This window comes from Dipodomys merriami, unplaced genomic scaffold (assembly GCF_024711535.1).
Source record: "Dipodomys merriami isolate MVZ:Mamm:240054 unplaced genomic scaffold, mDipMer1.0.p SCAF_42, whole genome shotgun sequence".
NCBI classification, from domain to species: Eukaryota; Metazoa; Chordata; class Mammalia; order Rodentia; family Heteromyidae; genus Dipodomys; species Dipodomys merriami.
This window is the reverse complement of record NW_027205826.1, coordinates 13127407-13139854: the sequence shown is the minus strand read 5'-3', so window position 1 is coordinate 13139854 and position 12448 is coordinate 13127407. Positions and strand designations below refer to the sequence as shown.

General features: G+C 38.8%; 1 protein-coding gene across 1 annotated transcript in view; it reads right to left on the bottom strand.

Moving 5' to 3' along the window:
- Positions 1-12448, bottom strand: part of LOC138807271 (uncharacterized) — a 127321-nt gene that overhangs the window by 87171 nt on the left and 27702 nt on the right. Inside the window, exon 3 of the mRNA XM_069992832.1 lies at positions 5844-5963. Coding sequence (XP_069848933.1) covers positions 5844-5963 — 120 coding nt within the window. The remainder of the gene's footprint in view (positions 1-5843; positions 5964-12448) is intronic.

The window sequence follows — 12448 nt, the reverse complement described above, 5'->3', positions numbered from 1 at the left end:
ACAGAGAACTCGGGGCTGGTGTTCCTTAAATTCTCTAGCCCATGCAGAGATCCACGTTAGTGTCGGATGCTTGCTGGTCCTGCGGAAACAAACTGACTATGGATGGAGCTGGGACCTGCGGTGCCCACAGGCTTTATAGATTCCTGCAGCTAGCCATGACTGCAGAGCACAAAGGAAGCTTCCGGTGTGAACGCACCGACACTTCTGCAAAAGACCCTAGCTCGTTTTCCTCCATCAGACCATTGCTGGAGAGCCATGGCGGTACCCTGAACACGAAGGCAAACGCTTGGGTCATGACAAACAGCACCTCAGCCCTGTCCTGACTTAACACGGAGAATGCCTCGACTTAAAGACACGGGTAGGACTACAAGTTCCAAGCAAATGATTGATTTCAGATGGGCAAACCTCCATGCAACAACACAAGAAATGCGTTTAAGAAACAAAGAAGACAATGTGACTGCTCAAAAACTCAGAAATGCCACATCCAAAGACACGGATAGAGTGGAGTCAATGAAATTTTAAAAAAGAAGTATCTAAAAAGGATGTAAGAATGATCAATAAAATTAAGGAGGGCTTATATAAGGATCGGAATGAAATCCAAGAGAATAAAGAAGAAAAAAGAAAAGAAAGAAAAATGCTGTTTGCAAAAATAAATGGAAAGAACTGGGGTGTAAAATAAATAAGCCAGGCTGAGAAAGACAAATATGTTTGTTCTCATATGCAAAACCAACCTGAAAGTTGAATGTTGTGAGTGTAAAATGGGGAAAACTTAAGAGGAGAGTGGGAGAAGAAACAGGGAGAAGATGGTGATGGGTAGAATTAAAATAATTTAAATGCTTTATATGCAGGTATGAAAATAAAATAATGAAACCCATTACAATTGCTTAAAGTAAGGGACAGATCAGAAAATAATAGAAGGATAAATTTGATCAAAGTATATTACATGCATGTACGGAAATAACACCCCTTTGTACAACAAAACCTTTGTATAATTAATGTGTGCTGATGTAAAAAGGTATGTTTCTCATTCCATTGTATCCATTCAAAATTATATAATACCCAGAAAACCAGGACTCTGCTTGGTTAACAAATGTATCCAAATTATAAAGAGGCTGATCCTCTTTTTTTAAGAAGATATCCAGAGAATTATGCTCAGCTTTATCATTCATTATGACAGGAACTCATTATGCTCTAAGTCCTGCTTACATTTAAACAGCGCAATTACGTTCCTCTCCCCCCAGAAATGAAGGAGTCTTAATGCTCATGGGTCTGGTCATGTGTTCCCTCAGCTTGCTGGAATACCTTCCTTCACAGTCTTTCTAGAGGGGACTCAGCTGAAAGCCCTCCACAGGTAACTGAGTAGCTGTAAGAACAAGGGTCTTGGGAGACTTCTTGACTCCTTCACAGCCTTGCAGTATTTTTCCAGATAGCGCCACTCTGCTCCCAGTAGGCCTTGCTACTAAGCAGCAGCATATGTCAAGTCAAGCTCAACTAATCAGCACACTCATTGCTGAAGCCTCTCAGGCTCTCCCAGCCTTTAGCCTGGCCACGTACAAAACCCACTCATCAATTTTCCACAGCTGTCCTTTCTGTGGGTCCAGGAGGAAAGCCTAACCTAAATTATCCTCCAAAGGGAAAGCAGGGTGATTCTCTCTCACACTGTTTTAAGTAGTTACAACACATTGAGGTTTTGTTCTGTTTTGTTACTGGGTTTTTGTTGTTTTTGTTTTTGTTTTTGAACCTCCACCAAGTCATGAAAATGATCAAGGGCAACACTGGAACTAGGATATGAAATAGTAAAGCAGCAGAGCTTTGTCTACGCAGGTTACCTCTGAGAGGTTGAGAGCAGGCAGCATAATTTGTAGTATACAACCCCAGGTACTCACAAGTATCCATGTGAGCAGATACAACTATATACGGTGGTTGCAGGTTAACTCAATGCATGAGCAAAAATAAAGGTCAACAAGACAAGCCAGCAGCCTTCTAGAACCCAGGACCACGGAGCCAATCCAGTCACTCTGTTCATATACCCTTCAGTATTTTGGTCACTGTTCCTCCTCGCTCCTGCTTTTCCTTCCCTGGTAACTAACGATGGTGGAGAATTGTAGCATTCGTGAAGGAGGTACAGTTCAAACAAACTTACTGGGAAAGATTTCTGCTTTCACAAAGGGCCTCCGGCTTGTGAGGCACTTGAGATACAACTCCAGTTCTTTTACTTTTATTTCATTTTTCATATTGAGTCTCTGGCTGACATTTTGGTCCTGATCAATCTCTGACTGCAATCCTCCTACAGCTGAGGTCCTGAGTGGGTAGGATTACAGACTTGCACCACCACATCCAGCCTAATTTTGAGAGATTTTGGAAAAGACATACCGGCACAAAAGAGTAGAAATACATTTTTGAGGTCCATTTTTGTCCCAGTGAACACACTTTTATCCAACTCCAGAGCTGATTAACCTTATCTTTAAAATAGCTTCTCATCATAACTGCACAAAGTTAGCCAGATAACCAAGAAATGCATATGAATAAGATTATGTTTTAACTGTTGATCCTTTTAAAGAGTTCAGGGTCATATTAATCCTCATGAACTTCTTGGGATTGTGTTCATGTTGCCTTCACTTTAGCTCTCAGGGACCACAAAGAATTCAAGATATGTTTCTCCCCTCAAGTAAAGAACTAAACCAATGTAGTCTCTGAAAAGTTCAAGTCTGGAAGTTAAGCCCCACTCTGAAGAGCAATGTTCTATTTCTTCTCAGCCCCTTATCCTACCAGGCAAGTAATAACCTCAGAGCTTTGCTTATACAGAGTTGAAAATGAGAATATATGACTGTCAAAACACAGACTTTAACCCAATGACTACTGACGACTCTTTACTGCCAACATCCTGGCCCTATTAAACCATAGTGAAAACTACTCAAGATGACACTAAAGCAACAAAGATTCTAGCAATCACCTAGCCAATTTGATGACACAAGTGAAGGCATTAAATCTTTTATACTGATCAGAATACCAGATATAAAAACTGCTTTGAAACATAAATGCACAGAGCACTTGGTAATATTCTAGTTGAAGATTTGAATTCTAAATGCCATAACTTTATAATCCATTGACTTTTTATATCATATACATAGAATTAAGTCTCTAGTTGTGAAATGTTAAATCAGTTCATTAGGAAGTATTTGATGAACTATAGTCAATTGAAGAATATTCCTACAGAAAATGTTTTCAAACACTTGTCAGATAATTTAAAGTAATTAATGGGTGAAGCATATCTACTTTGGGATTCAAAGTACCACAAATTATTTTTTGATAAAAGCAGCTCTTTCCTGTTATCTTAATGAAGATTTGACAGTTTACAGACTCAGTATACCTTGAATAGACTATCCTCAAACTTACCTGGAGATCATTACAAGGAATTAAAGAATTTTAACTATAAAAGTTGATCTATCTACAATTTTGTTGGAATATCCTCTTTGGAACAGAGGGCTGGTCCATCCATTGAGTAAGGTCATAATGGTAGACATTTCTGAATCTTAAATCAGGGGCTAATATACCTAAGACAACACTAAAAGAAGCAGAAGCATTCATACAACTCAAAATCTGTTGACAGTAAATGAAAGTATGAGGCCCAAGAAGGATATCTCAAAGAATAAACAAATGAACAAACAAATAAAAATCCAAAGTACCAGAGATAGAAAAAGAATTAAGGAAAGAAGTTCAAAGTTTGAGATCAGAAGGAAATTCATTTCATCTAAGATGATGCTTGAAAGAAGCAAGTAAGGGGTGGTTAAGCTCAATGGGAGGGAGGTAAACAAATGAAGAGAAAAATGGTGGGAGAATGCAGTTATAATATCCAATGTATCCAATGTGAGAAACGAAAATAAGAACCTTCAGGGGATAGGCGGGGTTGGTAGAGATGGGAGAGAAAGATGAAAAAGCGTTGACATTGATCAAGATGCACCGTAAACTGACTTCTTGAATCGCAACCCCTTTGTGCAACTACCTAAAGACACTAAAATTATTATTTTTAAAAAAGGAAGTGACATTCAGAGTGCTACCAGGAAACACACAGGTGTGTCCAATGTGCTTTTCACACTTGGGTGAGTTGGAAGGACGTAACCTGCTGGTATCAAACACAGAGGCCTTTGATCACAGGAAAGGATGCAGGGCCTGCATTGATCACCAATATATGCCAGGGACCTATGCCAAAGTGTATGTCACATCACTTCTGTGAAAAATGCATCACATTGATTAAACAGAGTATGGTATTTGCAGGGGATAATTGAAACCATGTAATTCCTTAGCAAAATGAACTGGTACTTGAAAGGTGGGAAGGGCCAAGGGGAGGGGTATAGATGAATGAAGAGAGAAGGGGCTGGGATGGTTGCGGGGGAAGAAGAGAATGCAGTCAAAATTAAATGAATATCCTACAAAATTAAGAAAACTGAAGGAAAAGGGGTGGCTGGGAGGAATGGGGAGAATGATGAAAAGAGTGACATTGATCAAGATGCATTATTCAAAAACTGATTTGTTGAATGGTAACTCCTTTGAACAACTAAAGACCATACAAATACAAGTTTTAAAAAATGTATCACATAGGAATGGGCTCTTGGCACAGGCACAGTTCATTTAGAACCTAATCTGTATTTTAAGAATTTAAAAGGCTAGAAACTAAATTCTCTACAATGTATACTCAGGGAAAAATGCCATTCAGTTTCTTTAATTATACTATGAAAATGTTAATTTTCCTGGTAATTTGTCTCCTTTTAAAACGTATGGAGGTGCTTCAATCAATAACACAGAAAAGTCATACTGAAGAAAGGAGGCACTGAACTTGATATCATATTCTATCTATCTAATACCAAATTCTCACTGAGACAACTGATACTCAGAAAGATAGGATAAGAAGCTTGCTAAATATTCATTTCCTTCAATCCTCTAAGCTCTGTCATCAAAAAGCCAGAAAAGCTACGTGTGGAGACTTAGAATAGTTCCCGGTAGAAATGTTTTTATGGGCCAATTTAATATTATGTCTTTTTATTGAGAAGACCAAAAATTTGCTTAAAATTGTTATTGAAAAAATGATAATGTATGTGTGTAATATCCACTATGGAAAATACATCAACCCAGAAAGGTGTCACACACCTCTAATTCAAGCTATTCAGGAGGTAGAGATCCTATCTCAAAAAAGTAAATAGGACCATGCTGAAGAGCTACAGTGCAGATAGGAGGCTCTAAATTTAATCCTCAGTAAACACATAATAGACTAGATAGATGATAAGTAAATGATAGATGATAAACAGATAGATAGATAGATAGATAGATAGATAGATAGATAGATAGATAGATAGATAGATAGAATTAGTACAAGAAAGATGTCTTAGCCCTTACAGAACTGTCCTATTAGAAAAATAAAGTTTTCTACCATGACATTCAGAAAGAGGGATGAGATTTCTTAAATAGGCACAAGTTGAGCTTTGTAAATATATTACAATAAATTAGTTCTCATGAAAGGCCAGATAAAATCAGCCCAAAACATGAGGACCAACATCAAAGAACAAATGAGTCCAGATCAATCCCAGACATGATCATTTTGACCCTAAAAGAGAAGTTTAATGAAAACAAAAACCAGCTAAACACTCCACAATTGTTCTGTGCGTGAGAGAACTAGTTGGTGTGCACTTTCAGCAAGTAGTTAAGCCCTTCAAAATCTAATTCAGGGAACGAACCCATTTAGGTCAGGGTTGGGATAGTTTACCAGTTTCTTGCTTTAAAGAGAATCTTCATCTGTTTCCACTGAACTCAACATCAACCCAGATGTGAGAACATGACTTTTTTCTCACCATTACTGCCATGACAGAAATCAGCACTCTATCCTTTTTCTCTTGACGTCCACCTTGTCCTCTGCTGCTTCCAAGTGTCTTGGCATCCTTCGAAATGGAGGAAAGCGATGTTCTGTCCACCTAAGACAGAGCAGAGTAGTCTCTGAGAATAGATCTGTCAACTGTTGGCCAATAGTCTATATGGTGACAGGTGAAAGCAAGTCCTCATTGGACAAGACAAAAACAATTTTAGCATCACCTCAGAGCATTAGAACCCCATAGTCACGAAAAGGGAGACTAGGTGGTCAACCACACCATTAATGATTGGTGAATAATACTTGCTTGAGTAAAGTGTGCAGTATGAGGACACTGTTGGATCTGGTTTGCCTGTGCTTGAATTCCCCTACAAAAACATCTTGAGGTAGAGATCCAAAGGCATGTGAGTTTTTGGTTGTTTGGAGTTTGGAAGGGGAGATTATCTCCAGGAAACATTGTTGGGGTGGGGGGCGGGGAGGGGGGAGGGATGCAAAGTAATACAGGAAAGGGAAGGCAAGCTTCATTATGATGGGGGATCTTGAGCATCAATAGAGAAGACAGGCCTCTGGGTTATCCCAGGTGAGCACAAGAGAACTTACATAGTTGAACACATACTAATCTACTCTGTTGAGGGATGATTGATGAGAGCAGGGGGGGGGGCACTAATTCTCTGGGCAGTATTGGCTTATATGAGATAAGCCATAAAAGATTCTAGTCCAAGGAAAGTCTTCTAGCAGTTGAAAGTTGGAAGGTCCTGCATTGTGAGGATAATCCATCAATATCAGCTACCCTGAGGCTCACTATTACTATTCCTTGCTGTTTCAACGTAACAGTAGCTCACCACCTCCGGACATCAGTTCACTCATTATTCAGGGGTGGCATCTCATTCTCCATCAAATCTTGTATAGATCAAGTTTCTCCCCCACCCCCCACTCAATATCTTCTCGGGGCAGGAAATCAGTCAACCGACTTTATTCCATGCAGAGCTGCAGGAAACCCATGAGAATGACTCACGTGTATTTCCTCTTGTGCTCATGCCAGCTGCAATGAAAGATGGCTAGTGGACACTCTTGATATACCCTAAGGCAGCCTTTGCCCAGGCTCACCCATATTTCCTCTCAGGGGCACTTCCACCTCTCTGAAATACAGTCCTTGCCAGGAGCATCACATAAAAGCCTTCAGATACACCTGCCATTACTTATTGCCTTCTCTAATCCCAAATTAGCCTAAGGGAGACAGAGTAAGATGTAAACACTCCCTCCAGCCATCTGGTTCAAAGACCTGTGATGCTTAAACCCATATCACCTTGCTGCTCCTAGATATCTTTCTACTTTCCAACCTACAGACTCTAATTAATGGCATCCTGATGTGACTTCTGCCCCTGACTTACTTTGTATACTCGGAGTATTTCTTAAAGGTCAAGCTATCCTTTGGGGCAAAAACAAGTTTTTAACTCTTGGAGTAGAGGTGTTTTATTTTTATTCCTCTTAGTTTCTCAAGTTTTGCATGCTACGGATCTAGCAAAAGTTCACATGTGGAATAGGACATACAAAGAAAAAATAAAGGGGAAAGGGAGGAAGAGGAGAAAAGAAGAAAAAGAAATATAAACCCATTTTGGTTACTATTCCAAAAAAATTATCATGTTATCATGAAGCTGTACCCAGTCCACTGATTATGCTTTGCTGGATGAGTATTATCTGTCCATTGTTGTAACTCTTCTGCCAGACTCCTTTTATGGACATTTTGTGGACATTAATGTCCTTTTGTGGACATTAAAGTTCTTTATCTGACTGATTGCAGTTATATTTGCTTAAGGAGCTATCCGTCTAATTTCACAGGTCCTTTTTCTTTCTTTCTTTTCTTTTTTGCTATCCAGGGGGTGACCAGCACATCATTTTTGTCTCTAAAGAAGAAGACTTAACCTTGTTATGCTTTCTGGATTTACTGATGGTGGCCTCAGTGTCTATCTCTTATATTTCCAGATTTGCAAATGAGACAGAGCTGTGACTTATCTCACAACTCATGCAAATTAGATGCCAGGAAAGCTATTGGGAAAAAAAAAAAAGGAAGATGGCATCATCTATCTTGCAAGGGCATTGCTCAGATTGACAGTCCCACATTTAACCTCCTCTGTTCCTTCATGTGAAAAAAAATATATCTCAGCTCAGCTGACTCTTCCTAAGAAGTCACCTGTTTCATTGCAATGACATCCATCCACATGGGAGAGAGCCACTTAGATAGGCTCTGGCCTTTGTTGCCTTTGTTTGTCTGGGCTGGAAAGATCTATCTTTAAAGGAGACTTTGATGATTGATGAGGGGAGGAGGGTGGATGAGGAAGGACAGCTCCTTGATTCGCATGTGTCTCCACCTTTCTGAGCTTCTTTGGGCGTTTTCCTTGCTGGTGTGTTATCATTCCTTCATTCCTGTGATATCTACAGAAAGAGTTTGCTTCTTGGTACAGCGAAACTTGGCAGCAGTATTCCACCTACTGCAACTATGATGGCCTAGATTTAAGATTAATTTGACCTACCACATAAAAATGCGAGTGCTTGTTCAATAAGCGGCATCATCTGTTTGGTATATTTAAAGAAATGAAACATTGGGTTAAATTCTTCAAGCAAGGGGCATATGTATATCTTGGACAGAAACACGATAAGGAAACATGCCTAGGAAATTAATGGTTCATTTAACAAATAACTTTGGGGTTTTCGTTGTTGTTGTTGTTGTTTGTTCCAAGCATGCTAGGGACTATGCTAGGAGCTTAGATAGAGTTGAGAAGTAGACAGGGAAAGTCCTTAGCCTCAACAGATTTCATCTTACCAGAGATGCTGGAGAGAAAATACCAGGAGAATCAAATAGGATAAACTAGTCGATTTCAGCCTGAGGTAAGTATCATGAGGGAAATGACACAGGATGAGGAGATAACAGCCAAGACTTGGGTAACTTCACTCTGAGGAGGGTTCTAAGAAAGGACTCTCCAAAGAAGGGATACCTGAGATGCATATAAATGGTAAGAAGAAAACAAATACAAGATAAACATGGGTTCAAAAGTCACGTAAAAACATTGGGTAGCTGACAATGGTGTAATCCAAGTAAGGAAGAATAGGAACATAGACTATGGTGCTTAGGGAAAAATGTAACTACAGTGTCAGATCTAAATCCTAAAACTGATAGGGAAGCAGGGATGAGAAACAGCTGATTAGTGCATACTAATTTATAGTTAGATGGAAGAAGGAATTTCTGGTATTCAGTACTGTGACTGTAGATGATGATTGTGTGTGTGTGTGTGTGTGAATGCATGTGTGTTTACCATAAAGAAATTCTCATTTGAGAAGGTACATATGCTTACTTCTAATTTGAACATTGTATGTCTATCAAAGTATCACATAGTAGCCTATCAACATGTACAATTTCTATGTATCATTTATCCATACAGGTATGTACATGGATATGTTAATATATGTATGTGGATATGTGGATATCAAAAGAAACAGATTGAAGTACTTTATCATTTCTCAGAAAATTGTGGAGAACATAGGTCTTCAAGGAAAAAAGAGAAAGGCAGAATAGAGGGAGAGTACATTGAAAAGCATTTGTAAGTCCTAGAAATCAGCACTGCTTCTGAAGAAGTGTTTCATGATTCTGCCCACTTTTTTCAAGAAGAGAGATCAAAGGTTACAAGGCAAGTGCTTAAAGGCAAATTCATGTAGATAAAAAGAATCCAACAATAAAAACTGACTGTAGGAGATGAAGAGGGAAACCTCAAAAGACTACCACTAGGGATAAAGGGAAAAACAGAACTAAATTTAGTTTTGTTTGGAACCCAACTTCAGCTTGATTAATTGGGTAATCTAGGCTTCTGTTCAGTTTCAATATCTTCTCAGATTGAAGCCTTTCCCAGGCAGTACATGATCTATCTAGACAAAATTCCAATGAATTTCCCAATTTCCCTTTAACTGCATGCAGGAGTAAGCATTTCTTTCCTTCTCAGTCAAGCCAAGCAAAGAGAAGAATGCATTTCTATTGCAGGAGAAAGTCCATAGCTGTTGAGAGAGCTAAAGCAAAGGAGCAGACAGAAAACAAGATTTGGATCAAGAGGTAAGGCCACTGTAGTTTTGTTAGTAGATTAAGTAACAAGAGTTAGTGTTAGGTTAGGGTTGTAGAAACAAGGGTGAAGAAAGGCAAAGAGGAATCAATTTTAACTCCTCAAACTTTGGCTTTGAGCAATAATGTAACTCGATGACAGTCAAAAGCCCCAGGAGCCACAGACAGTTCTTGTATGTCTAAGGAGTCTTCATTCTTATTGAAGACTCCAAGTTTCATGAGAGCAAACATCATGCATCTGCACATATTTGGAAATCATTACAGTGAATGGAAAGATGTGTAGATTTCTGTAGAAGATTTTATTTTATTTATTTGTTTGTTTGTTTTATACAAGTCTTAGAGTTTGAACTCAGGGCCTGGAGCCGTACTTGAGCTTTTTTGTTCAAGGTTAGTGCTTACCAACTTGAGTTATGGCTCCACTTCTGGCTTATTTTGAGGAGTAGTGTGGCTAATTGGAAATAAAGTCTCACAGACTTTCCTGCATGAGCTGGCTTCAAATTGTGATCTTCAGATCTGAGCTTCCTGTACAGTTTGGATTACAGGGTTGGGCCACCAGCACCAGGGGCACAAGATTTTATTAATGAGGGAACAGGGTGAATACACTACCTAGCATGAATTTAAAAAACTAATTTCTGATAAGATATAGTTATCATTAAAACCAATAGCAATTGAGTGATTACCTCCTACTGGTTTTAGGATTCTTTCTATGTTTCCTGTTAGCTACCGACACCCATGTGGGGTAGATACTGTTATCCTCATTTTATAGATGAGGAAAGTAAGACAAAAGGTATCAAACAGATGGCCCATGTGACATGTGGCATGTGACATGTGGTGAACTCAGGTTGACCCCCAAGCCTTAACTCATAACCACAGTTTATTATAAACTAATGGTGAATAATGTTCCTGAAATTCTTGACATTCCGAAGTAAATGGAGCCAGGCACCGGTGGCTCCTACCTGTAATCCTAGCTACTCAGGAGGCTGAGATCTGAGGATTGTGGTTTGCTGCCAGCCCAGGCATGAAAGTTTATGAGAATCTTATCTCCAATCAACCACCAAAAAGCCAGAAGTGGAGCTGTAGGCTCAAGTGGTAGAGAGATAGCCTTAAACAAAAAAAGCTACAGACAGCTCCAGGCCCTGATTTTAAACCTCAGGAACGCCTTCTGATCCCTCCTGTCCTCCCTCCAGCAAAAGAGTGAATCAAAACCTTCTGTGGAAATTCACCTCACCATGGACAAAAGCAAAATTTCAAGGAAGGTGATTATTTCCCTCTGAAGTTAAAGACTTCAACAGCTGCTCTGTGAAGGTATGCCTAAACTACTATACTGGCTACAAGATGTCAGGATCCATGAGATGGTATGTCGTGAAATTTAGAGCTACAACTTCTCCAAAGCTTTCTACTTGTGGAAACAATTCTCCTTTGAACTAATAACCCTCTGACTGGAACCTGTAACCCCAAAGGGCTTGTAAAGGCTTTCCTTTTTCAATGAATTTGTTAAAAAAAAAAAAAAAAAAACAGAAATTAAACCAATAGACTATATGTGGTATATTTCTGTGTGTATATACATATATTTCCTATATATACAAGTATATGTATTTATGTATTCAGCTATCCTATTGATATAAATATATATATATATATATACATACATACATATGCAAACTGCAGACATATAGTGTGGCTCATTTGCTGACGAACAAGAGTTCTGTAGGGTTTGTGCATAAAATGCATATGGTGCTATGGTAGGCGAAGTGAAAGGTGAGGAGTTGGGCATAGATTACTCAATACCTTAAATGCTGTGTTAAAATGTTTCAACCATTCTTGATGTAATGGAGATCCAGCAGAAAATCTGGGGGGTGGGGGCTGGAAAGCTGAAGCTGTTAGAGCCTGGGTACACATGGTCCCTGTAGAGAACATTGCTAGCAATACTAGTCCATGATGTCTGTCCCTCCTCATCAGATTTCCTGAGACAAATCTTACACTGATGATGCCATACCATCACTATAACTGTCATTTTTCATTCTAGGTATCCTCTTTTGGAATAATACTGTCCCCAAGAAATGAGAAACTGCTAATTAATATTTTGGCTCTTTTTTAAAAAAGATTAAGTAAAAGCCTTGAAAACTTGTGAATGATAATATTGCTATTAACAGATCTCATTTAGAACCCTCACGATAGCTGAAGAAGAGATTAAATCAATACCATCCTTGGAGATATTTCACATTTATTGTGTGCATGTTTTTTAATTATTCTTTAGTATGAGCGTATGTAAAGAAGGTACTTTGGTTGAAACATGTTCTGTAATTTGGGAAAAGGATTATGATTCTAGCTTATAACACCAGCAATTAATGAAATTGGTCTTTTGTGAGAACTCATAATTTTAAATATGCTAAAAATTATCCATAATCTCTTAAGGATTCTTGTAGAACAAGCTCACTTGATATCATAAATCCGAATAGTGCTCTGGGCCTTGAGAAGGAATACCT